At 33.3% G+C, this 26,894-nt stretch overlaps 3 protein-coding genes, 1 long non-coding RNA gene and 1 other non-coding gene across 7 annotated transcripts; 3 read left to right on the top strand and 2 right to left on the bottom strand.

Annotated features, from left to right (window-relative positions):
* Window positions 1–234: 234 nt before the first annotated feature.
* Window positions 235–5,182, top strand: LOC132030687 (short-chain dehydrogenase TIC 32 A, chloroplastic-like). The gene is made up of 8 exons (XM_059420417.1): window positions 235–871; window positions 1,455–1,686; window positions 1,808–1,887; window positions 2,455–2,611; window positions 3,437–3,518; window positions 3,685–3,772; window positions 4,561–4,607; window positions 4,722–5,182. Exons 1-8 carry the CDS (start codon window positions 748–750, stop codon window positions 4,896–4,898), a joined length of 987 nt encoding a protein of 328 aa, XP_059276400.1. The 5' UTR covers window positions 235–747; the 3' UTR covers window positions 4,899–5,182.
* LOC132030689 (uncharacterized) lies at window positions 1,553–2,431 on the bottom strand. Its single transcript, XR_009408073.1, has 2 exons — window positions 1,960–2,431; window positions 1,553–1,921 (listed from the first exon to the last, which is right to left on the bottom strand). It is a non-coding gene; the product is annotated as an uncharacterized LOC132030689 (long non-coding RNA).
* A 2,588-nt stretch (window positions 5,183–7,770) lies between the features above and the next one.
* Window positions 7,771–12,977, bottom strand: LOC132030686 (probable trehalase). Of its 2 annotated transcripts, none has more exons than XM_059420416.1 (12): window positions 12,428–12,977; window positions 11,802–12,078; window positions 11,123–11,242; window positions 10,588–10,637; window positions 10,269–10,369; window positions 10,063–10,172; window positions 9,892–9,964; window positions 9,639–9,806; window positions 9,459–9,546; window positions 8,936–9,035; window positions 8,613–8,826; window positions 7,771–8,245 (listed from the first exon to the last, which is right to left on the bottom strand). In XM_059420416.1, exons 1-12 carry the CDS (start codon window positions 12,723–12,725, stop codon window positions 8,162–8,164), a joined length of 1,683 nt encoding a protein of 560 aa, XP_059276399.1. In that variant the 5' UTR covers window positions 12,726–12,977; the 3' UTR covers window positions 7,771–8,161. The 2 variants fall into 2 exon arrangements, with proteins under 2 accessions (XP_059276399.1, XP_059276398.1); XM_059420415.1 differs by having other exon boundaries at window positions 10,522–10,637; window positions 12,428–12,976.
* Window positions 12,978–18,355: 5,378 nt separating this feature from the next.
* On the top strand, window positions 18,356–23,078 carry LOC132030685 (probable trehalase). 2 transcript variants are annotated; one of them, XM_059420413.1, is made up of 11 exons: window positions 18,356–18,974; window positions 19,550–19,669; window positions 20,770–20,885; window positions 21,072–21,172; window positions 21,264–21,373; window positions 21,449–21,521; window positions 21,603–21,770; window positions 21,863–21,950; window positions 22,039–22,138; window positions 22,235–22,448; window positions 22,896–23,078. In XM_059420413.1, the coding sequence occupies exons 1-11, from the start codon at window positions 18,391–18,393 to the stop codon at window positions 22,980–22,982; spliced, it is 1,761 nt and encodes a 586-aa protein (XP_059276396.1). In that variant the 5' UTR covers window positions 18,356–18,390; the 3' UTR covers window positions 22,983–23,078. The 2 variants fall into 2 exon arrangements, with proteins under 2 accessions (XP_059276396.1, XP_059276397.1); XM_059420414.1 differs by lacking the exon at window positions 22,896–23,078 and having other exon boundaries at window positions 22,044–22,138; window positions 22,235–22,374.
* Window positions 23,079–26,195: 3,117 nt separating this feature from the next.
* Window positions 26,196–26,266, top strand: TRNAG-CCC (transfer RNA glycine (anticodon CCC)). Its single transcript has one exon. It is a non-coding gene; the product is annotated as a tRNA-Gly (tRNA).
* Window positions 26,267–26,894: the final 628 nt, after the last annotated feature.

Below are 26,894 nucleotides of genomic sequence, written 5' to 3'. Positions count from 1 at the left end.
AGACATGCACAAATGTCATACAATTTGGTACTATTAAAGTACTTCCTAATTATAGGTTTAATTTTTAAAATTTGCTTCTAAATTACGGTAATATTTTGACCACTAACTATATGTGGTTCAACTCCTAAACTGTAAAATCATGTTGGGGGTAAAGTTAGTTAAGATTCTTAAGAATACATAATTAAGAGTACAATTAAAAAATTAATGGCAATCAGTGACAAAGATGTAATCCTCTCTCAGCGTCTTAAATGATTCCCTTAATCCCTACCCTCCCCTCATTATAAAATTCCCACTTCCTTCTCCTCCTTTTCCCACACTAATCCATTACACTATACACACATTTCTTGCTGCCATAGCCACAAACAATCTCCATAACTTTTCTCTCTCTCTCTCTCTCTCTTAGTGTCTCTACATTCTGTCCTTTTTTTTTCCTTCTCAGTCTCTAAATCAGAGTAGAAAATCGCAGGCCTATAGTTCTAATAGTGTTGCCTTTTTGCGTTTCTGAATCACTGCAAAGTGCATATACTGCTGCTTATCAACAACAGTCAACAAACTACTGTTTTTTCTTTTTGGTTTCCCAATTTACGGTCTATGGACCACTAGTACTGCAAAAAGTTGTTTCTATGAAAGCAATTTCTGGAAGGAAGGAAATCAAGTATAGTGTACTCCTACTATAGTTACTAGTAACCAACCAATCACTGTATTATCTGGAGAGTGAAAAATTATCAACATAAAAAAAAAAAAAAAATGCTTGAGACGGTTAAGTACCTGCTTGGTTCTGCCGGCCCTAGCGGTTACGGTTCCAAATCCACCGCGGAGAAAGTCACCGAACAATCAACTGATCTTCGCTCCATCACCGCTATTATCACCGGTAAGGATATTTATTAGTTGTACTATTCAAATTCAAGCATTTGATAGGAAAAAATAAAATGATTAATGAAATTTCTTACCTCCTCCTCATCATCATCATCATCGTTATTATCATCACCGAACAATCTCCCCAAACTTTGCTCCGTCACCGCTATAAACACCGGTGAGCTATAAGGTTATATATTAGTACTATATTCGAAATTCAAGCCTTTATTTTTATTTTTGATAATCATGCGCACTTCGATTAATTTCAAATGTCACCTCAAGCCAGTAACAAGTATCACGTAATTTCGTCCACTAAAATTAAAAGCCCGTTTGGATAAGCTTATTTTAAGTACTTTTAAATTAAAATATTTTTTTAGTAATTTTGTTATGTTTGAATAAAATAAAATAAAATATTTTGAACCAAAATGAAAAAATAAGCTCAACTTATGCCTTTTATACTCATGAGCCATAAGTTATAAGCGTATGCAAATATGCAAATAGGACAGACGATGTTTTTATTACTGTTTGGATTTGAACTTGAAACCTCGTAATATCATCGTGTCGTTATCATTATCCCTGAGCATGTGTGATTTATGCAGGTGCTACGTCAGGTATTGGAGCGGAGACAGCGAGAGTTCTAGCCAAACGCGGTGCTAAGTTGATTTTACCAGCTCGTAGCATAAAAGCAGCTGAAGAAACCAAAGTTCGAATTCTTTCTGAATCACCAGAAGCAGAGATTATCGTTATGGCTCTCGATCTTAGTTCTCTCAGTTCCGTACGAAAGTTCGTTACCGAATTTGAATATCTTAATTTTCCTCTCAATCTTCTCATGTAAGCTTCATTCGCCATAGCTCTTTAATTCCCATCAGTTATAGGAGTATATGTTTTTTCAGTTTTTTTTTTTTTTTTTTTATGAATTTTTGAGGTTCACGTTTTATCTGTTTGATTGCAGAAATAACGCCGGGAAATTCGCTCACCAGCACGCCATTTCTGAGGACGGAATTGAGATGACTTTTGCTACTAATTACCTAGGTAAATTTTCAGATAAACTACTAAAATGTTACTCCTTCCTTATCAAACTATCTGTGTTTTTTTATTTTGCACGCCCTTAAGCAATATTAATCAGTGAGGGTATTTGATACTAACTTTATTTTTATTTATGTCTAAACTATAATCTAGCGCTAGTAAACGTTTTCTTTATTTATATGGCATGTTAAATAATGATAAAATTCTATCAAGGATAAAATAAAGAAAAAATAAGTAATTGTGCATTGAACTTCTAACACGATAAAATAATTCGAGACAACAATAGTAACCACGACAGATAATTTGAGACGTTCTAATTTATGTTGCACAGTTCAAATTTTGAAAGTCAATCATTCTTTGACCGAAATTTCTTTTTATGTCGTAATATTTTAAGTTGTTAATTATTGTGATTTGTAGTATTTTTTACGTAGTTTCTAGATATATAAATTGGAACATAAGGAGTATATGTTTCATTTACATGCATGTGCAGATTATTAATTTTTTGGATGCAAATTATATTATTATCTGTTTTTGTTTTTTCTAATTTTATAATTTGTGTGGGCAAAACTACAGGCCATTTCCTTTTAACGAAGCTTTTACTGAAGAAGATAATGGAAACGGCTGAAAAAACCGGTGTTCAAGGAAGAATAGTGAATGTATCGTCAAGCATCCATGGCTGGTTTTCCGGCGATGCAATTCAGTACCTCAGACTCATTACTAAAGACAAAAGGTCAATTTATTTCTTATCTCTTTTGGAAGTGTTTTGAAAAATGGGGAAGTACAGTAGTTACTTTCATAGGACTTCGTACTGAATAAATGCATTAATTGTCGAAGATAATACTAGGATTTCTAGTATATATTCCTACGTTCACTGTTTTCTTGAAAATGATATATACATTGAACTGGGAATTCATCAAAATTGCAAGTTTTAGCCTCGTTTGGTATGGTATATCAGAATAATCTTTCATGAATAAAGTGTATTAATAAATAATGTTGAGATTATTATTTTTTTTTTTTAATTATTTGGTTTGTTGTATGAAATGAATAGCGAGTATTAGAGTAGAATAATACTCGTATTATTAGTTATACTCCATATAGATTTGCTATGTATAAGAATAATACTAGGGTGTACAACCAGTAGGTTGAAAACACTATCAATTAAGGGATTAATAATATTAAAACTAATATGTGTATTCTTTTTCTCTAATATATCCTACCAAACGATTCTTAATTGCAGTATTCCGTATTTAGGTTTTTAATCGATAATAACAGCAAGCTCACATAAAAGAAATTGTTTGAAGTTTAGTTGTTATTACTATTATTTTTTTAATTGAATCGGACAAGCTTAAAACAATTTGATAAAAAATAACAATGACTTATTAGTCAACTTCAACTTTATAAGATGATAGGAAAAAGCTGTAGTTTATAGTAACTGCAAAAGATTAGATATATACATACTTCGGCCACAAATGTCAGTAACTATTGGGAAAAATAAATTTATTAGTTTGACTTTATTAGTGTATGATATAAAGTAATTTGTCTTGATCTTGGACAGTCAATACGATGCGACACGTGCATATGCTCTCTCGAAGCTGGCTAATGTTTTGCATACCAAGGAGCTGGCTCAGATATTAAAAGTAAGTCCAAGATTTCTCTCTCCTTTTTTTATTTTTTATTTTTGAAATAATGTTATTTATTGCTTTTAGGAAAAAGCGAAATTTGTTGCCTTGCTTCTGAATATTTGATTGTGTTGAGATACTAGAAATTAATATTAGGTGTCTTTTTGTCTATTAAATGTTGCAGAAAATGGGGGCAAATGTGACAGTCAATTGTGTTCATCCTGGGATTGTGAGAACTAGACTCACTAGAGAACGCGAAGGCCTTGTCACTGGTATTTTTTTTCTTTTTCCACCAACTTTGAAGTTGATTTGATTTTTTATTTATTTAATTAGATTAGATCCAAGATTGTTTATACTTTATAGTAGTAAAATTGGTTCGGTAGTCCAGTGAAATTTTTTCAAAGCTTCCTTTTGAATATCATAGACACAAGTACCATTTGGTTTAAAACATTTAAATTCTTGAGAAATCAAAATTGAATATCTTATAAAATCAAAAACAATTAATTCAAGTTTTACCAAAAAAAGAAGCCAGGTGGTATCCAAAAATTATTTCTTAAGAATCCAAATAATATATGCTCTTTTTTTTTTCTTTAAGCGTTGTTGTCTAATGTCTACTTTTCAAAAACTAAAACTAGCACCAAATCAAATGTGACCTATTTATTCCCTCGATTTCGAGGGGGGAATAGGGATAAGGTGTCAAAATATCTTTCGGGTTATTTTGGGGGATATTTTCTTGGGGCTTTTTCCAAAGTAGAGGGTATTTTGACCCTTTTCCCAAAAAAAGAAGCCAGGTGAATCCAAATACACAATATATGTTGTTGTATTTAGATATTTAAGATAGGTACATAGGAATATAAAAACAAAACTAGATTTTATTTATTCTTGAAGCTCTTAAATTAAAAATTTAGATATTTAAGATTCACTAGAATACATTTCGAATCATCTTAAACAAACCATGCATATAGAATGTCGAAATTAGAGAGACTAAGCACATGGACGGACGGTCTCGTTTACATAAAACTAATATCCCATAACTCATGATATGTTTTTGCTAATGCAGATCTGGTATTCTTTTTGACCTCAAAGCTCTTGAAGACTATTCCCCAGGTTAGTATTTAGCTGTAGTGTTACTAATAATTCAAAGAGACATTGATTTTTAGATTATAAAAAATAATAATAACGTCGAATTTTACTTATATGCCTCGTTCATCAAAATTTCAGGCAGCTGCTACAACTTGCTATGTTGCAACTCATCCAAGACTTGAAGATGTGAGTGGAAAATATTTTGCAGACTGTAATGAAGTTTCTTCTTCAAAGTTGGGTTCCAATTTAACAGAAGCAGCACGCATATGGTCAGCCTCAGAGATTATGGTCGCTAAATATTCAAATGCAAATTAAGAAGTAGCCAGTAACGATAATATAGTGTAGGACTTATGGCATTGCTAGAGATATATAAGTGAGTTCATGTATAAAAAAAACGTTTTTGCAGTAATATAGTACGTAGAATATATATATATATACACACAAAAATCTGGGAGTATGTTCGTATACATAGTAAGCTAGATATGTAATATGTACATTGGTTTATTTTGTTCGTACGTCTATGTAAGTTTGTGGAGATTTATGCGAGACTTACCAATATTGAAAATAATTTCTTATTGGCAGCTCATTTTACATATAAATTGATGAATAAATTTGTTATACTAAAATGTGTAGATTTGTGGAAGTCCATTTGCATAGTAAAATAGTTGGGCAAACTATAAACAAGCACAATTTGCAAAATTGACAAAAGATATGGATTTTCTTAATTGTTTTCTGAGTAGGAAAGGAAATTCAAGAAACATGGAATCAATAACATGGGTTTGTTAGTATCCATGTGATTGATTATTATTAATTTTATTTTTTGGGGGGTATCTTTGAGGGTTTAACGAGGGACCAACTAACATGTATCAGGTGTAAGGCAAGCGTGTGTAGAAGCTGAAAAATATAAAACAATCAAATTAAATGACAGCAATTTCAGTAAAAACAATTAATTAAAGTGATCTTATTTGTGTGTCTGTGTTGTCAATTACAATCCGTGGATTTTGATGTAAAGTTGAATAGTTCCAATCAAGGTGTCTAAAAGGCAAAATTTAAGCCACATTCAACTGATAAGAGACAATCATTTTCAATCAACGTCTCTAAAAGGCAAAATTTAAGCTGCAGTCATCTAGAAGCAATCATTATTTGTTTTGCCGAGGGTATTTAATTATATGCTGTGTTTATACCAAATCACATAATTTAACTATAAAAGTTAAAGTAAATATATATATTACTTAATAATAATAGTTATAGGATAGATTTGTATTTAAAAGAAACATGCCTCGTCTTCATTCGTTTAACGTAAACACGAATGTAAGTTTTACCTGAAACTGAATGATCCATGTATCCTAGAAGAATCATACTGAGCCACACAGGCACTTGTATAGAGGAAGATCAAAAGAAATTTTGGTTTATATAAGCTAGGGGTAAGTGGTAACTCGCACCACACAAAGCAAAAGATGAAAAGAGTACTGTTTAATATTTGCATGGTACATCAAACGTACTCAATCGAATATTAATATATGGATTAGTTAGAATAAGTTCAACTTTGATGATGCATTAAATTAATTGGAAATAAATAAAAAGAGTTTGTTGAGTATATAAAAAATTAACAAATCTTTTCCATATATACTCAATTCGTTTCAATTTATGTGACACTTTCCTTTTAGTTTGTTTAAAGAAAACGACTCACTTCCAAATTCAAGACAATTATCTTTAAGCTTCACATTTTACCCATAATGAAAAGCTTCTATAACAATACAAATTTTATGAAATGTTTAAGACTTCAAGTTTTAAAAATTTATAGCCACACAAATACTACGTTATATTTTAGACCACAAATTTTAAAAGTCTTCATTTTTCTTCCACTTCGCACCTATTCAAATTATGTCACATAAATTGGACCGCAAAGAGTTGATGAGTTAGCCTCTTTTCAAGTATGGACGTTTGCAAATGGTGGACCTAATTTTACCTCCCTTTAACCTAACAAGTTGATAAAACCAGCTTCTCCTCCACTTAAATTGCCCTTACCTGTATATATTTTTGCCCCATATATTTTTGCATTATGATGTTTTGATTCCACCATCTATTGTCTCAAGTTTGTATGGTGGATCATATTGCACCAACCAATTAATTTATTTAAATTGGGGAAAAAGGTAAATTTTGTTTGATATGATGTTTTCTTCTGAGTGTTGGAAAATGTATGGACTTTATTAATCTTATGTTAATTATTTCATAATGGTTATTGACTAGCTAGTTAAGATAAACATCTGTCACTTAACCTAACCCATACTGGAAGGTGTCATTTCTCTTCAGCTGGAAATAGGTGGACTTGCTTATTCTCATTATTAAGAACCCTATTACTTTAACCACCGCCTGAAGCAAAGGTTTTTCCCACCGATATTCAGTGAAAAATTTGTGTTATAAAACATGATTTTTCCACCTCATTCAGTGAAAAAACTCATCGGGAAAACGCATGGTGCGAAACAGGTTCTTATTGAAACGTTGGGAAACTTTCTTTTCCAGTGAAAACATTATTATTTAGATTTTTCCCATCGACATTCAGCGGGCAATAGCCGGCTATAGCCACTGAACATTTTTCAATGGGCACTTTAGTGAGAAAATAGTGAATAAAAAAAACGTTTATTAAGAACCTAATACTAAACCCTGTATGCAATTTTCCGCTAAAGAACTCTGGCCTGGGGATGTAGGCTTAGTCAAATCTCGTTAAATCCTTGTGTGAGTCCTCTTCTTTATTTGCTTTGTGTGCAATTATGTGCTAGTTAATTCACGATCTTCCGCACCAAATACTATCCTTTTTTCTCCTTTTCCTTTCATATGACATTTTGTATGCAGGGTTATTTGGAAACTTCTTTGCAACTTCCTGAACGAATGGTTAGGATTATAAACTTATCATATGATCATGTCGATTCTATATCTTTCTAAGCCTGGAGCATGCATGAAGTAGTCAGAAATTTTATTGGAGACTTCGCTGACGGAGTAAAGTTATATATTTTATAAGAATAAATAAATTAGAATGTTTTGTCCTATTAAAAATATATAGGAATAGTTATACTCAAAATATGATTCTCAAATAGTGGTTTTGTGGTGGTTCTTTCGGAACTGATGGAGTAATAAAAATACTCATAACATAGAGAGAGAAGAACAAAATTGAAAAGAGAAAAAGGGCTATCAGAATAACTTATGGTTATTTATTGAATCATATAAATCATCTTATTTTCACTTGATAATCAATTTGCTTGCAAGCATAAAATCAATGGTGATAATCTCTCTTATTTTCCTTCACCATCTGGATCACTGGATATGGTACAAATACCTAATGAAATGCTTTGAACATAAAATTATTTGTGAACCAATGCAGTTGAGTCCTATAGGAAAAGGGAAAAAGAAACAAAACACAAGAAGGATCCAACACAAAACACAAGAAGGTCCTCCAAAAATGCATTACCTTTGAAGGATCCAACACACACTCGGCAATAATGCATTTTGGAGGACCTTACAAGAGTACGGCGACATTTTTGAAGAGTCCGAGCAACATAGTTTCTCTGGTTGCTCACTCACTAGCAGTCAATCTTCAAGTCTTCAGGCCAACCAAATTCCTCCAAAAGTGCAAGTACAACACCATTCGCCCATCCAAAACCCGTCTGCTTTCAGAAAAAGGTATTAATCAAAACTCAAAAAGAAAGGAATTTAGTGTGCTCAACATGTCTACATTAAAATTTTCTGGATCTGCTTTCCATTGTATGATTCGAAGAACATTTAAAACCTTGTATCATATCGATAACATGACATATGAGTGAAACAAAAGCTCTCGATTATGCAAATATTTATGTATAACACTTGGAATTAGTAACTTTTACTACTGATATTTTCTCCTTGAACTAACATTGTATATACGAAAATTGGTATAGTTCGTTTATGAAATGAGATCTTTGTTTTTCCAATGAGGTTTATCAAACTATGTAATAACAAATAAATTGCAAGAAAATCAGCAGAATATCCTGCACATACTTGGGGTTTATATTCTCCACCACCTCCGTATGCTCCACATTTTGTGACATCATATTTTTCATGCATTGCACCGGTTTTCCTGTAAGTCACATAGTTCGTTCGTAACCAGCGCACAGCAATGTCTTTAGCTAAGGCTCTTGCCTCTTCTAGTCCAGATCTTGTGAGACCTTCGATAATTATGTGTTCAAGGGGAGGCCAACCATTCGGAAAATCCCTGTCGTAAACAAATGTGAGAGATCAAAGATTAAAATGCATGGCAGTGTCATGATTCATGAATCTCCTCTTTATTTCAATAAGAGTTAAAACAAGCTTCAATAATTTACCATTGCTGTCCTGTATTCGACAAGGTCATTGCAATCCCTGCAGGTTGAAGCAAGCCCGAGCTCTGGAGACTTCGAACTACTTTCTGAGTTGTGATATTATCTTCAAGCAGAAACAAGATCATTACATGCTCAAGTATTGATGTCTATATCCATAAATATCACTTAAAAAGTTCTACTAAGTTTGGGAGCAAAACAAAAACGACACATTGGCTTATCTCTTGAAAAACTAATATGACAAGACAACATCATCGATAGTCGAAACAAGTCCCGGGTCAAAAGCTTAGCAGTTCCAAGAAGGCAAATAACTCTATTAGTCCGCCCCAAGGAACAATGCTCAGCTTCGGATGTGTTTAAGTTCAGTTTTTTCTTCTCTCTGAATGTTTTAGGTATTAACTTCGTAAAGGTTTTCATTCAGATGGGTGGATCTCAGTTTGACATGCAAAGTCCTACAATTTCACAGCTTAAATCCAACGAGAACGGAAGAGAACAGAGGAAACAAACATTAGAAATAGAGGATACTGACCTGAAATTAGATTTTCAGTCCACAAAGGAACAAAGTTAGAGGCAAATGACTTCTTGTTCTGGTGCAAATCTTCCCATATATAAATATCCTAAAATCACCAAACAGGCGAAACAAACTTAGACTGCTATTAGTTTTTGAAGGTGAAAAGACATTCGCAAGAATTCATGCAAGATATACCACCTCGGATGTGTTGCTGTCAGTAAGCCAGTAATCAAGCCATTGCCCCATCTCTGCATTCCAAAAGATACAGTTCATGGCCTTTTGTCTATTTTGAGAAGCTTCTGTAAATAGTGCAACCGTGCTACTCTCTCCAACAAGATTTGCAAGAAAGGCTATGTCAAGTTCCATCTATTATACAAATTTAACAGGCCAGGTTATATGCAAGGTGTCTCACTTATAAGGACTAATTACCTTCAGAGATTATACAAATTACCTTCAGAAGGAATGCATTCAAATCAACTGGTAAAATTGATGTTGTACTAGTTGTTGTGAGATCAGATTCGTTCCTGCAATAGAAGATAAAACCATCATGCTTTGTATTATCAAACTATAATGAGAAATAAATAAACAGTAACGCTGCTTCGTAACTTATAAAATGTGTTACCTCATCCATCTTGAACTGAAATCCCATCCACTTTCAGCAGCTGATGCCAGCTCGCGGTATAATTCTCTTTTTTCACATATATTTGGGAGTTTGGAAGCTGTTTCACTGTCCTATATCAAATGAAAAAACAAAAAGAATTTATTTTTTTACACTTGTAAGAAGTTCATGACATGCACATTTCTGGAATATGAGTTGCGGAGCCTTACAATAGTTGACGATTCTGGCCGGGGTTTATTCCACATAGCATAGTAACGACTCAAACTGTGGTTTGATCCCTGAGCATCTTGAATAGTTACTTTATGTATTCCTAGAACCAAAAAAAAAAGTGGACAATGACAGATAAGTAAAGTCTTCCAATGAAAAGCGCTACAAGAACTATAACAAAGCTTAAATATATTAAATTAACAAGAAAAGGCAACAGACTATTCAATAGGAATTGGAAGGAAAACCAAGATATACCTGAATTCCAAAAGTGATACTCCTTGAGTAAAGCAGGAAGAGATGTTCTAGCAAAATCTAAATCACCTGTTCGATTGTATATGTCGACAATCATCCCGGCCAGGACAGGAGGCTGACTGAACAAGTGGAACGCAAGATACATTCAGAATTTTTGCACAGCATGAAAAGAGAAAATAGATAAACTGGATTTCTCATATAACCATAATTTATAAACAGTCAGTCAGACCTACTAATTTTTTCTAACCAATAACCAACACCCCACCCCCTCCCCTCGTAAAACAATAGCAAAGTATAGTATTGAGGGGATAAATCACAGTAAATTAAGACCAAAATACAAGAGGACATCCTGATTTTTCCAAAGAAAAAAATAGCTAAGCTTTTATGTGCAACCTTTTATGTGCATGATTCAAACAAGGACAAATCTAGAAGTTAAGCTTACTTGCATGTTCAATTGGTAGTATTAAGTATTAACAGAAAATAGCATCACCGAAGTTGGTTTGAAATGGCCTAGAAGTTGAAACTTTTGCATAAAAACAATATATAAAAGTTAAAGCATCTTAAGAGTGTAAATTTTACGAATCAATATGTAAAGAATGCTTGCCTTCTATTACTGTAGTATGCTCTTGCACCATTAAGAACATAACCAAATTCATCTATCAGAGAAATCAGATTATTTACAATCCCTTTTGCAGTTTCACACATCTTGCTTGCTAACAAGCCCCTGCATCACAAATATGTTTAACGTATAACATTTTCTCATAGCAAAATAGAACTATTAAAAGGACAAAGAGTGCACAAACTCAAGAAGTATCACTGTATGCCAACATTGCAACATCATGACTTCTTAGAAAACACCTACCGATAAGACTAGATTGTTGTTCAGCTAGTTAATTAAAGTACAGAGCAAAGAAAAGATTTCTTATTGTCAAAAAGGTAGGCCTCAAGGATATACTTATATTTACAGAATGCAAAGTTATGTTCAGAAACCTCAATTCTTAAAAATCTAACAAAAGATTGGAACTTTTCAAAGGACATAATAGTATATAATGTTCATTATACTAATTCCTTTGTGTCGGCTTCATCAATGTTCAAGTTTAGCAATATGATCTCTTTACAAAGCAAAACAATTGGATCTTGTGAAAAATGTAGTTTCACTTTTTTCTTCACTTCAATTTACCAATTATTCATGAAAAAACAAGCATAAGCATCAATGAAGAAATAACATATACCAAAATATGATTAACAGCATTAAACACAAGGAAGCAAGAAAATAGACTAACCTTATTACCCAATAAGAATCCCAGTAATAAACCTCCTTAAACCGCGATCCCGGTATAATAACTGGATTTTTCAATGGAAGCAAAGTATACAACTCTGGTTTTTCCAATACATTATCAGACACTTTCCTACTTAAATTCTTCCAAAGTGAATGCACCTCCAATGCCCAAGCCCTCACTTCAGTATTCTTCACCTTTGGTAAAAAACCATCAGGCTCAGCCACATAATCCACAGGCTCAACATAAATCAAATCCTCATCAGCACCACCCAAATAATTACCTATAAAACCATCCAAATCATTTACTAATAATGAACCATTCACAGTTCTTGGAAGCTTATTAAAAACTTCAACTGTTTGGATAAAATAGGATAGTTAGATAATAAGCAAAAACAAAAGTGAGGGGGGAAAAAAAAAAGTAACGACATGATCACACCAAATCGGTCGTTACATAAAATGAGACTTTTCGTCGGTACATAACAATAGATTTAATGGTATGATACAATAACATTTAAATAACAAACATTGTATTTAAACCAACAACACAATAGGTAACAACAACAACAACAACAACAAAATCCACAGGCTCAACATAAACCAAATACTCATCTGGATTACCCAAATATTTACCTATAAATCCATCCAAATCATTTGCTGATATTGAACCATTCACGGTTCTTGGAAGCTTATTAAAAGCTTCAACTGTTACTGAAAGATTCTTTCTCAGTGACATATCAACAAAAAGTTTGGGGTCAAACCCTTTATGGCCATAAGCTTGAAGAGCAGCTTCTTGAACTTTTTCAAGAAAAATCACTAAAGGGGTTGTTGGAATTACATGACCCTTTTTACAATTTTCAGCTTTAATCATATTCATGGCTGTGAATAACACAAACAAAGTAAAAATCATAAAAATTGTAGCTTTATCCATGTTGAGGGGTTCAATATTGATGCCATAGCTAATTTATATAGATTAATTGAAGGAAAAAAATTGGTTCTTTAATGAGAACAAAAATACTAGGCCGGCAATGGAAAAAATTGTAGTGTGTGAAAAATCTTAACTTTCGATTGGTACTATGTAAAACTCAGAACTGAAATAAAGATTTCTTGATTTTGTTCAAACTTTACACTTTGGTTTTAGTTTTTTTTTATTATTATTTTTTTTTTTTAAGCTTTTGTTTTGTATCAGTATTAGTGTTCTTATTCCAAATAGGATTTAACTTTGAAATAAAAAGTTTAACCTAAAGAATAATCTAATTAACGGCTACTAATTACACTAGATTAAAATATTAAAAAAAAGTCTACCATGGTTGTCGTCTTGTCTATTGATTAGTGGAAGATGACAAAAAAAAGGAGAAACACGATGTAAGCCTTTTTATAATGGTTTGTATTTCAAAAAGTGTATTTTGGTTTTAGTTGTTTTTTTTACGGAAAAGGGCCAAATATACGCCTGTCGAAAAAGGGTTAAATATACCCTTCGTTATACTTTGAATCTAAATATACCCTGTCATTATACTTTGAGTTCAAATATACTCCTCATGCTTAAAATTGATGACCCCAATCCTACATGACATTAATATTTTAATAAAATAAATATTAAGTGGCATGCCACCTCACTTACAAACTCAATTTTACCCCTCCCCTCCCTATCTTCTTCCACCACACCTCGCCTCTACTGCTACTGTCCTTTTGCCCATCACCATTAATTAAATATACCAAGGACTGAAGAAGACCTTCCATTCTTAAGCCATTGAAAATTCACATGCATAACATTAATGCTAAAATCTTGGCTTTGAATCAATTGGATTTTGACTTGTTGTCCCCCTATCAATTTATAATGCATTTGGCATCTCTTTCATTGCGATTGTTTATTATTTTTTCGGAAAAGGCTCAAATATGCTATCCAACTATCGTAAAATGGCTCATTTATGACATTCATCAATAGTTTGGGCATTTACGCCATCAAACTATGAAATAGGCTCATTTATGCCATCGAACTATGAAAATGGCTCGTTTATACCACTCATCAATAGTTTGACTCATTTATCTGATCGCCTATTATCAAATGACTCATCGATGCCATATTTCATTAAAACTGGTTTTACAATACCATATATGACACGTGGCCTCCAACTAGATTATGGTTGTGGGTGGGTAAGGTGTATGGATCGGGTTTTTTATTAATTTAGTATTTAAAATTGGGTTGGTTTAATTAAACGACGTAGACCTCTAATTGGAGCCACGTGTCATATCTGGTATTATAAAACTAGCGTTAATGAAAAATGGCATGAATGAGTCATTTTGGTAACGGGCGATGGCATAAATAAGTCAAACTATTGATGAGTGGCATAAATGAGCTATTTCCTATAGTTCGATGGCACAAATGAGCCAAACTATTGACGAGTGACATAAATGAGTCATTTTCGATAGTTGAATGACATATTTGAGCCTTTTCCTTTATTTTATTAAAATATTAATGTCATGTAGGATTGGGGTCAAGTGTCAACGTTAATCGGAGGGGTATATCTGAACTCAAACTATAACGGCAGGGGTATATTTGGACCCAAAGTCTAACGAAAGGTATATTTAGCCCTTTTTTAATAGTCCAGGGGTATATTTGACCCTTTTCCGTTTTTTTTTAAGCTTTTGTTTTGTATCAGTATTAGTATTCTCATTCCTAGGATTTAATTTTGATGCACTGAAATAAAAAAATTAACCTAAAGGTTACTAATTAAACTAGATTAAAATATTAAAAGGAATAATTCTATAATGGTGTCGATTGATTAGTGGAAAATAATAGAAGAAAGGAGAAGCACGATGTAAGTGTTGTATAATGGTTGTCGATTGATTAGTGGATAAATTCTACAATGGTCGTCAATTGATTAGTGGAAGATGACAAAAGAAAGGAGAAGCACAATGTAAGTGTTTTATAATGGTTGTCGATTGATTAGTTTAACTACCTCAAAATCAACTTTAGACTCGAATGTTTGCATCTTTTAATTGTTCATTTAGTTAGAGCAATCACTTTCTTAGAGAATCACAGTATACCTATATAGTATGGTGACAGACTCAAATTCGTATTTTAATTTGTTTTAGATAAAATACCAACAAGTAGATGCTATTACCTTGGCATCGAGTATTATTTTTGACATAAGACATAATTATATAAAAATTAGCGGAAAACCAATTGTCTTTGCATTACATCGAGCTTTTGATGCCACAGTTTGTCTTCTTTTTGTTGGGGCTAGTTTACCCAAGGTTTTGATTAATGATCATAGCGATATTTAAATAATTTTGTAGTTTAATGCTATAGATTGTGATTTTTTTCCTAGGTTTCGATGAATGATCATCGAGATACTAAAAAAGTTCTGTAGTTTAATGTTATTGATTGTGATGTTTTTAGGAATCTCGATAAATTTAAAGTATGATTGGTATTAGGTACACCCGAACCAATGCTATGAGATTAGAGTCGCCTACTCGCCTCTAAACATGTAGTAAACGTTGTGAATCATATTTGCACAATGATAAACATTTCTCCGCACAATTTATTAGTGCTTACGTCAATTCAATAAATACATGCCACGTATCTTCATATACACTTCTAGCACTCTCTCACCTTAATTTATGACTTAATTATAATAAATTAGTATATTTTGATTTTAATGCTTGGTGCGAGTTATATAAAGGGTAAAAACTTACTCGTATCTGTTATATACGTCAAACCAATAAATGAATGACATTTGTTAAACTTACACAACTATCACTTAGTTACTAATTAATGTACGCTTTCACTTTATTAAATCACTTAATTACGGTAAATTGCATTAGTTTGGTGTAAGTGGCGGACCGCAGACAAAAAATATTTATGCATATACCCATTGTGGACATGCTACATGCACATGCACATGCCCAACGATTAAAGCTGAATTGACTTCCATGAATAGCAGCAGAGATAGTTGGCTATGGTATTAGTTAGGGGTGTACGTGGAATTGGATTGGTTCGAATTTTTTAAATATCAAATTAAATTAATTACGTCTGGTTTTTAAATTTATACATCAAATCAAATCAATAAAATTCGAAGTTTTTAATCTCAGATTTTTTCCTGAAAAGTCTCCATACAAAACATATAAATTTTACTTCATATATTTTTTTTAGTCGTAGTAAGACATACAAAACATATAACTTTTACTTCATATATTTTTTTAGTCCTAGTAAGACATAACTATATGATTAAGGTGTTTCTTAATAAAAAAAACACAAAATGTGAGATGAATGATGATATTATATTAAAATATTCAACAAAAATGATAATAAAATCGGTTAAAATAAATATTGTTAATTAATAAGTCATAAAAAAATAATCATAATATAAAAATACTAAGTCATGCTAAAATAAGTACGGCTAATAAGTACTAATTACATGACAAAGAAAAAAATTAAGTTATATATATTTTTACTCTCTATACCAATTATATAAAAATAAAGAATATATATCCAATATTTTTGTCATTTTTAGTGTTAGAATTGATTTTTTTTTATTAGCATTAGTGTTGAGTTGGTTTTAATTTGGAGTTTATTTGAGTTACTAAACTTTATTTGAGTTACTAATATCCATGAGATATAAAACTTGAGAAAAGACATCATTTGACCCCTGAACTTGGCACGAAAACTTAGTTTAGTAACGCAACTTAAGTTGTATTTATTTACCCCCTTAACAATTTTCAAGTTAATTAAATACCCCCTTAACGGCGTGGACCAATTGAGATCTAGGTGTTGTTCACCACTCGCCTGATGATTGGTCCACGTCATTAAATATTTTTTAATTATTTTTATTTATTTAGTTTTTTCCTTTCTTCTTCATTCTTTCCCTATTTTATTATTTTATTAAACAATAATTTTTTTAAAAAAAAAAAAAAACACCCCCCCCCCCCGCTACCCGCTCCTTTCCCCCACCCCACTGAAATCAGCCAACTGAATCCCACCCCCGCGCCCCCACGACTGTCACCTCCACCACCACCACCATAACCACCACCTCCCGCGCCTTTCCCCCACCCCACTTAAATCAGCCCAACTGAATTCCCCCCGCCCCCGCCAACTTCCACCTCCACCCACCTTCATAACCGCCGCCGCCGCCAACCTTCCCCACCACTGAAGCAATGAAGTTGTACGAAATTGCACGAACTGCCCAGTTGGGTTCCCTGAAAAGTATCCTTTCTCTTTCCTCAAATCTTTCAAGAAATATCCTCACACCCTGTTCAAATCTTTAGCTTCGCTTATATAATCTTTTTTTCCCGCAAATACTTTTCACATTCTAGAAAATTACTACCATTTTGAATTTCTGATAGTGATCCTTCTCGTTAGTGTCATATTTGTTAAAAAGTTGAAGTAAGCTTGGCAAGAGAGCCAAAGAAGCAGAAAGTGGAAAATGTTTAAGGACCAAGATCTCTCCATTAGATTGATGGAAAAAGAATATCTTCATGAAAACCCCAAATAAGAATTTCAAAAATAAAATTTTCTGAGAAAAAAAAATGATAAAAAGCAACAATTGGAACTCGTAAAATATTGATTCTATAAGCTATTTGGTTGATGGGTTTTCTTCAAATGAGTAATGAAGAAATTGCAATGTTCAATAATGAAGAAATTGCACGAATTGCCCTTTAAACGGACCGGTGTGTGGCGAAAGCGCGGGGGGTGGGTTGAAGAGAGAAGAAGGGGTGGTGGGTGGGGGCACGTGGGTGGGAGAGAGGGGGGGGGTTAGAAGAAAGAAAGAGAAAGGAAAAATAAAATATTAAAAAAGTATAATTAAGTATAATAAATTGTCATCCAATTAGAAGAGGACATATGTACAGCTGGAATTATTTTGGTATTTTTTTCCCCTTTCACGCGCTTTTGAGAAAGTCAACACACTTTCTTGCCACGTCACTCGCTAAGGGGGTATTTAATTAACTTGAAAGTTGTTAAGGGGGTAAATAACTATAACTTAAGTTTAGTTGCTAAACTAAGTTTTCGTGTCAAGTTCAAGGTCAAATGATGTCTTGACATTCAAAATTCTAAGTTCAAGCTTGAAATAATATGATAAAAGATAAAATACTAAGAAAAAATTTAAAAAATATTTATAAATTACATTACAAATAAATATTTTTATGTATAAATTATTTTAAAAACTAAATACATATAATATCAGATTAGTTTGGTTTGGTTTGATTTTTTTTAGCTAAAATCAAACCAAACCAATTATAGTCTTTTTTTTTTTTTTTTAATACCAAACTAGGTCAAATCAAACTACTCATCGGATTTTTTTCGATTTAACCTGATTTATCGTTTTTTTTTTTTTTTTTTTTTTTTTTAAATTAAGGCCCCAGGGGCTATTTTATAAATTATTGAAAAATAGAGGTCTCGTAAGAAATCCTACAAAATAAGCCTATCCTAAGCAAAGAGTAAAGTAAAATGCAAGACGTAAATCCCTAAAGTGGAAACTAAGCTGCCGGTGGTGAAGCTTGCCTTCTGAATCCGACTCCATATCGGTTTGGTACGGTATCCGTTTACTTTGTACACCCTGAGTATCAGTATTTAACTCCTTAGCTTCTCATACAAAATGGACAACGCTACAATTTTTGTGATTTTTACTTTGTTCATGTTATTTACAGCTATGAATACGATTGAAGCTGAAACTTGCACATACACTGAAAAAGGTCCTGTAATTGCCACAACCCCTTTAGTGAGTTTTCTTGAAAGAGTTCAAGAATCTGCTCTTCAAGCTTATGGCCAAAAAGGGTTTGATGCTAAACATTTTGTTGATATGTCACTGAGAAAGAATCTTTCAGTGACAGTTGAAGCTTTTGATAAGCTTCCAAGAACTGTGAATGGTTCAATACTAGCAAATGATTTGGATGGTTTTATAGTTAACTATTTAAGGAAAGTTGATGAGGATTTGGTTTATGTTGAGCCTGTGGATTATGTAGCTGAGCCTGAAGGTTTTTTGCCAAACGTGAAGAATCCTGAAGTGAGGAAATGGGCATTGGAGGTGCATTCACTTTGGAAGAATTTAAGTAGAAAAGTGTCTGATAATGTATTGGAAAAGCCAGAGTTGTATACTTTGCTTCCGTTGAAAAATCCAGTCATTATAGCGGGATCGCGTTTTAGAGAGGTTTATTACTGGGATTCTTACTGGGTAATAAGGTTAGTCTTTTTTCTTGTTTCCTTGTGTTAAATGCTGTTAATAATTGTTGTTTTTGCTTGTTTCTTCATGATGTGAATTGGCATAAGTTGAAGTAAAAAGAAGACAGCGAGTGGAAATTAATTTTTTTTCCCAGTTTATAAGATAATCTACATTGTGAAACTAATAGAAGTTCAGCTCATATTTTTCACAATATCCATTTACTTTACTTTATAAAGAAGTGATGAATTAGCTGAATAAATATTATCTAATTGTTCTGAACACAACTCTGCATAATCATCCCCGAGTTTCGAAGGTTGTGGTTGGTCCTAAGGGTTAGCTCTGGATGGATTTTCGGTCATAAAAAAAAAACGAAAAAAGTATATTCTTAAGGACTACATTTAGACAGAAATATCCAATCCTTTGTTGTTCTATAATTAAGTTAACTAGCTGGAATCTAATTTCATTGACAACTGTTCTATATGAAGTGATGATGTTGCTCGCATATTGTGATACTTCTTGGAGTTCCTGCCCTTATCGTCCTTTTTATAGTTCTCTTTTGATAAAATCTTATACGTTAGACAATTTTTTTATGCAGGGGCTTGTTAGTAAGCAAGATGTATGAAACTGCAAAAGGGATTGTTACTAATCTGATTTCTTTGATAGATCAATATGGTTATGTTCTTAATGGCGCACGAGCATACTACACTAACAGAAGGCAAGCATCTTTTCACCTCCTGATATTTAAAACTTACCGTGTTTAAGATGCTTTAACTTGTATATATTGTCTATATGTGTTTAACTTAGTTTTTGAGACATCTCAATGATTTTTTTCTTGTAATACTACCAATAGAGATGCTAGTCAACTTAATTTCACACTCATAAAATGTGATGGAGGGAGTAATTGTATTATCATTCACTACTTAGCTCATTTTCTCTGGAAAATAAGGATGTCCACTTGTAATTTGGTTTTATTTTATTGCGCTTTGTTTCCTCCCTAGTACTTGTCTTTTTCTTTTGGTGGTTGAGGTCGGGGTGCGATGACATTGTTAGGTAAATGCAACTATATTGGACTAATCGAGTATAAGTTATCGTTATACAACAAAAACAACTGCGCCTCAATCCTCAATCCCAAACAAGTTGGGGTCCACTATATGAATCCTCACTTCTTCATTTAAGCTCAAGTCATATCACTATCAATACAAATAAAATAAATGTGAAAAATAAGTAATATTTTAGAAGTCTGCATTAATTCCAAGGATTGTAGGTCTTCCGGGACAAATTACTTTCATGTGATTGTTAGGTCTACCCCATCCCCTTTTAACACCTTCACTCACCATAGTTTCACACGTACGGATCGGTGCGGCTCTAATCTTGTATAATAGCACATCCATCTTAGCATTCACATCTTTGCAACACTCATCTTATGGATATATTAGACTTTAGCAACCTAACCTTCATTACCATATAACATTGCCAGTTTTATAGCTAGAGTGTAAGTTATAGGTGAAAAAGTTCAGTTTTGTTACTTACTCTTATCATGCTGTGCAGTAGCGGATTTAGAAATTTCATTGAGGGGGTTCGAAAATCACTGAAACAACTCTTACTCTTGTGTTCAGGGTGTTCAAAATCTATATATGTACATAAAAAATACAAAAATACCTTATATATACATTGTAATTTTTTGCCGAGGGTATTCGGGTGAACACCCTCACTTGTGTGTAGATCCGCCCGAACACCCTCACTTGTGTGTAGATCCACCCCTGATGCTGTGCACATGCTTACTGTATCTTGTGTACTTGTGTTTCACATGTCCAGTCAGCCTCCTGTCCTGGCAGGGATGATCGTTGACATATACAATCAAACGGGTGATTTAGACTTGGTTAGAGGATCTCTTCCTGCTTTGCTCAAGGAGTATCACTTTTGGAGTTCAGGTATACCATCTTATTTTTTGGTTTCCTATTGAATAGGTTGTTGTTTTTCTTGCAATGTGTTGGCTATGTCAAGTATGTTTTTGGGTTTTGTTGTACAGGTCTTCCGACTTAAAATGCTTTTTATGTTAAATCTACACAGAAGACTTCACTCACCTTTAATTCTCTATTTTTTTAATTTTGTTCAAGGAATACATAGAGTGACTATTCAAGATGCTCAGGGATCAAACCACAGCTTGAGTCGGTACTATGCTATGTGGAATAAACCCCGGCCAGAAGCGTCAACTATTGTAAGGCTCCGCTACTCATATTCCTGACTTGGGTTTATCTTGACCTTTGTACAAGTGCAAATACAGTTTTTTTTTTCTTCATTTGATATAGGATAAGAAAACAGCTACCAAACTCCCAAATATCTGTGAAAAAAGAGAATTTTATCGCGACCTGGCGTCAGCTGCTGAAAGTGGATGGGATTTCAGTTCAAGATGGATGAGGTGGCACATTATTCATTTATTTCTCATTATAGTTTGATAATGCAAAGCATGAACTGTTTTTATCTTGTATTGCAGGAACGAATCTGATCTCACAACAACTAGTACAACATCAATTTTACCAGTTGACCTGAATGTATTCCTTCTGAAGGTAATTTTGTAGAATCTCAGAATATTAGGCCTTATAAGTGTGATATTTCATATAACATGGGCTTTTAAGTTTGTGTCACAGATGGAAATTGACATAGTATTTCTAGCAAATATTATTGGAGAAAGTAGTGTGGTTGCACAATTTACAGAAGCTTCTCAAAATAGACAAAGGGCCATTAACTGTATCTTTTGGAACGCGGAGATGGGGCAATGGCTTGATTACTGGCTTGGCAGCAGTAACACATCCGAGGTGGTACATCATGCATGAATTCTTGCGCATGTCTTCTCGCCTTGAAAAACTAAAGTATTCTCAAGTTTTGTTTTGCGTGTTTGTGATTTTAGGATATTTATAAATGGGAAGATTTACACCAGAACAAGAAGTCATTTGCCTCTAACTTTGTCCCTTTGTGGACTGAATTATTTCGTTCAGGTCTGTATATTTCTAAGTGATATTTATGGATATAGATATCACTACTCGAGCATATAATGATATTATTTCTGCTTTGATATAATTTAAGATAAGATCACAACTCAAAAAGTAGTTCAAAGTCTCCGGAGCTCGGGCCTTCTTCAACCTGCAGGGATTGCAATGACCTTGTCTAATACCGGACAACAATGGTACATTATACATAGCTTGTTTTAACTCTTATTGAAATAATACATTAAACTACAGTGCCTTTTAATTTCTGTTATCTCATTATGATTTTACAACAGGGATTTTCCAAATGGTTGGCCACCCCTTCAACACATAATCATTGAAGGTCTCGCAAGGTCGGGGCTAGAAGAGGCAAGAGCCTTAGCTAAAGACATTGCTGTCCGGTGGATAAGAACGAATTATGTAGCTTACAAGAAAACGGGTGCAATGTATGAAAAATATGATGTGACAAAATGTGGAGCAGCCGGAGGTGGTGGCTTTTATGTAGCTCAAGTAAGTACAGGATCTGATTTTTTGGCATTTTTTTATTTTCCTGCAATTTATTTGATAATGAATACAACAACAGCTACTGCATCTCAATTTCAAACAATTTTGGATCGGCTTTATGAATCACCATGAATTATGTCATTTACATTAACAAATCTACTAAATATTCATAAATATTTGACTGTGAATCAAGTTATTATTGTTTATTAACTTGAGGTGGCTGTGGGAACCTATAAGCTTCAAATTCTGGATACATAATATTTGTATGGTCAAGAGCTTTTTCTTCACTCATATGTTATATTATAGCTATGATACAAGGTTTTAGGTGTACTTTGAATCATACTATAAAAAGCAGTGTACTATGGACATCTAAAATGTTTTGAAATAAATATATTGAGGACACTAAATATGAAATAAAAAATAATTTAAACCAATCATTTTGTTTAAATGCAGATTGGTTTTGGATGGGCAAATGGTGTTGTACTGGCACTTCTGGAGGAATTTGGATGGCCTGAAGACTTGAAGATTGATTGCTACTGAGCAATAGAAGAGTAACCAAAACAAATCTGATTAGCTTCACAAAAAAAAAAAAAAATACTTGTTTGCTTTTTGTCATTTTTACTATAGAAACCAGCAGCGATATAAAAACCAGCAGCGATAAGGCCTGCGTACACTCTACCCCCCACACTCCACTTTGTGGGATTTCACTGTGTATGTTGTTATTATTGTAAACCAACATCATGTTAGGGGTTGCCCTAAATTTTCTACCTTATTTGGATTCTACCATAAGTGTGTTTTACTTCGATAAGGATTTTTTGGTAGAAAAGGTTTCTATGTGGAAATGGACTCTGCATATTTATCCTTTTCTTGGAGGAGAAATTTTGCACTTTTATAAATTGAGAATATTCCCTTCAAACAAAAACACAGAAAAGTATCCGGAATGTAGTCGTTTAGAGAGTTTTGCTTAGGGGGAAATTTTTCTCTCATAGAGTTTGCGCTTTCTTTTATACTCCCTCCGTTTCAATTTATGTGAACCCATTTGACTGGGCAGGACATTTAAGAAAGAGTAAAGACTTTTGAAACTTGTGGTTCAAAATAAGTCTTGAATATTTGTGTGGCTGTAAATCATTTCATAAAGTGAATTTGTTTCCAAATTAGGAAATAGGTCATTCATTTTGACACAAACTAAAAAAGAAATAGGTTCACATAAATTGAAACAGAGAGAGTATTAGTTTTTATATGTAGGTCAATTGACCAAATCATATTAAAGTATTATGCGTCTTTAGTATATTTTCTTTGTTGTTTGATTTATCGTCGTTCAAGGCTTTGCAACTATTAGCTTCCGTATGACGCCCTGATTATTTCAACCATAACACATCAATGGTTCACAAATCATTTAGGTTTTTGTATCATATGGGATTTGACGAGGGGGGAGATGAAACAGTTTAAGTTCTATGCACATGTAAAAGATATTTACACTATTAAGTCATTTATTAAGTAACTATATTTAAACCTAATCTGGTAAAGATGGTAACCAATTTGCTGTCACATGTTAAAATTTACTGATATTGTAGAAAAAACTTTACGCCATCACTATATAGCTTAAATCCTAAGAGATGTTATTACTATTATTTATGCTCGATGATATCTTTCCTATTTCACTGTGTTTAGTGTTTCCTTTATGTGTGAACTATATAAATAATGTATGACAATTTCAATAGCAAACTGTATTAAAACGGAATTTAAATTAAAAGATATGTAGGAGGACGTACATTGGGTAACTTCAGAAAACAAAAGTTGAAAAAAACAAATAGTCTACATATGCCTGATCCTGAAACTTTGACTGCAGACGTATGGACCTATGCCATTTTAGGTTAAGTGTGAACTCTGCAGAGTGGAAAATAGAGTGGCAAAAAACAAGGAGGGCTATGCAAACAGCACCTTTGTCCTTTTACTCAAGTCCTCGAGACTGTAACTGTTAACCAGAAAATCAGGTTTATTGTATGGGCGGCTGTGAACGAAGTCACAAATAGAAAATACAAAAGAAAAAAAGAAGCTATTTATGAGGTGTTGGATGTTGTTAATGGCATGAGGCCTTATAGGAAAAAACGTGTGAGCTTAGCCTAAGACGAATAATATCACAGAGGGAGAACAGGCAAAGCTGGTAAATAGACACTTTTAACACATGCTATCAAATATTAGTCACTATTGTAAAAGTTATAGGAGTAACATCTAACCATTCTTTTGACACGGAAAAAGTCTTGGATAAAAATACCTCCAACCAAAACACGGAACAACTCCAGTAAACGGTGCCGGAATTCGAACGATTGACAAGTGGAACTTAAGGAAAGAGGAGTTTCAAACCCCATGAACGGAACAACTCCAATAAACGATGCTAGAATTCAAAGGAGTGACAAGTGGAACTCAAGAAACGTTTATGGGATTCAAAAACTTTTATAAGTTCTTCCGTTTTTTAAGTAGGATATATTTGTCCAAATTTTATTTCTAGTATTAAATTGTCCCTACTTTAACCGTGGCTAAAAACTCATAGCATGCCTGAAAATTGATCATTCCACCTAATTCTTACGATAATATCACACCATGTTAAGAATATTTTATGTCAGTTTAACCCAACAATTTATTGGCCATGCCAACAGTAAAAAACATAGTCACTGAAAATCAGGAAACAGGGCCCCTGGTTTACTGCCAAAAAAAAAAAAGTCTAGTTTGGCAGCAACATATAGATTTCAACAAAATATATAAAACAGTCATGTAAGAAACTGATGAAACTGAGACATGTTTTTTTCTAGTAACTCCCGTGGAAGTTCTAAAAGAAACTACTAGAAATTATCAACTTCCCTCAAAGCAACAAAATCAAAAGCAATTTACAAAAATGGAAGCTTCGACTTCATCCAACAATGGCAAAGCCAGAGTTTTTTCTATACCAAGAAAAAAGACTTTGAAAAATAAAAGAGCAAAGTTGTATATCATTCGCCAATGTCTCTACATGCTACTTTGCGGGAGGGAACGTGTCGAATAGAATTCCCGGTAATAGTCCTCGGAGGGACTTCCCAAATGACCATACCGAGGAATTTTACCGTACTCCGTGCAACTATGGTTGTTGATCGTGCAGAGTCTATTCAAAGGTTCAAGCCAGATTGTAGGAAGCAGATGCATTTTATATCCTTGTATTTACTCTATTTTGTTAGGCTGAATTTCTAATGTAGGGAATAGGGACAATGTTAATCTTAGAATTATGATCGATTCCACCAAGTGTGAACTGTGGAATTTTACAATAGTTACCAGTGTATATTTTGTAGCTCATTTTGCATCAAACCCCATTACTTTCTGAGTTGAAGACGTGACTAATATGTAAATCGTCAATATTTTCAGTGGCAATGTATTGTTTTGATAATATAACGTTCAGATAGATTGTATTGTTTCATAGCGTTTCCTAGTGCTACAGATCAGCAGTTTGAACAATAAGCGTATAATGTTATAAAGGAAAAAATAGGATACGAGGTAGCGTTTAAAATTATCCTCACGTTAAAAACCCATACGGAGTCCACGGCAAAAACAAGAATTTTTCCTAACAGCAGAGAAATATTAATCCAAAAGTTTAAAGGAGACACAACTGCTCCATTTAGTATGCTAGGCAAATTTGAATCTTTTTACCAAAAAAAAAAAAAAGAAAAAAAAACTAAAGAGGTAGATTAATATAATTTTCTTCTATATCATATAGAGCACAAGCAGGCGCATCTGGTGTAGTGGTATCATAGTACCCTCCCACGGTACTGACCAGGGTTCGATTCCCTGGATGCGCATTCTTTTGTTCTTTTTTTTTTTCCCGGTTTTGCAATTTCCTCAATTCGATTTCACTTTTTATGAGTCGAGAAGAAAGTAAGCACATCTAATTGGATCATTTTAGCCGATGTACCAATATACCCTATAAGTAGCCCAATAACCTTTCCTCGGTATATAAGTTTTCTTCGTTCTGAAAGTCCTCGTTTAAGGTGAAACTGAACGCAACAATATATTAGTAAAAATTCATATGACCGATCTCAACTTGATTAAAGTGAGTTGGTGGAGATGGACAGATAGTCGTCATTGTTTTAATAGTCCTCATAGTTGCTCTATGTGGCAACATATTAGAATCTCAAACTGATGTGGCATATTACGCGCCCTTTTATCTTCTCTCTTTTCTCTGTCCTTAGAACTTCATTTTGATTTTTTTGCAAGCTGAGGCCCGTGTATCGTACATATTTACAAATTACAAGGATATTCTAAAATCATTTAATTTAGTTTGTCAAAATATTGTCAGTCTTGCTCTTTTGTACTCTATCCAGACATTTGCTTTTACGATTTAGAAGCCATGCATATAGGACTTACCTACTCAAAAGGGAACGAGTCATTGAAAATGTGCTATTATGAGAAATCTTATTAACTTATAGC

Source organism: Lycium ferocissimum, chromosome 9 (genome assembly GCF_029784015.1).
Source record: "Lycium ferocissimum isolate CSIRO_LF1 chromosome 9, AGI_CSIRO_Lferr_CH_V1, whole genome shotgun sequence".
Classification (NCBI taxonomy): Eukaryota; Viridiplantae; Streptophyta; class Magnoliopsida; order Solanales; family Solanaceae; genus Lycium; species Lycium ferocissimum.
Note: the sequence above shows the minus strand (reverse complement) of the source record. Positions and strands in the feature narration are given on the sequence as shown.

Excerpts from the sequence above, each read along its gene's own strand:
- LOC132030686 (XM_059420415.1), bottom strand. The coding sequence starts at position 12,725 with ATGGATAAAGCTACAATTTTTATGATTTTTACTTTGTTTGTGTTATTC. Across the intron at positions 9,807-9,891 it reads TGAATGCATTCCTTCTGAAG|ATGGAACTTGACATAGCCTT; the intron begins GTAATTTGTATA and ends TTTGTATAATAG. Across the intron at positions 9,036-9,458 it reads GACTGAAAATCTAATTTCAG|ATAATATCACAACTCAGAAA; the intron begins GTCAGTATCCTC and ends TTCTGCTTGAAG.
- LOC132030685 (XM_059420413.1), top strand. The coding sequence starts at position 18,391 with ATGGACAACGCTACAATTTTTGTGATTTTTACTTTGTTCATGTTATTT. Across the intron at positions 19,670-20,769 it reads GCATACTACACTAACAGAAG|TCAGCCTCCTGTCCTGGCAG; the intron begins GCAAGCATCTTT and ends TCACATGTCCAG. Across the intron at positions 21,173-21,263 it reads GGCCAGAAGCGTCAACTATT|GATAAGAAAACAGCTACCAA; the intron begins GTAAGGCTCCGC and ends CATTTGATATAG.
- LOC132030687 (XM_059420417.1), top strand. The coding sequence starts at position 748 with ATGCTTGAGACGGTTAAGTACCTGCTTGGTTCTGCCGGCCCTAGCGGT. Across the intron at positions 2,612-3,436 it reads CTCATTACTAAAGACAAAAG|TCAATACGATGCGACACGTG; the intron begins GTCAATTTATTT and ends GATCTTGGACAG. Across the intron at positions 4,608-4,721 it reads TCTTGAAGACTATTCCCCAG|GCAGCTGCTACAACTTGCTA; the intron begins GTTAGTATTTAG and ends TCAAAATTTCAG.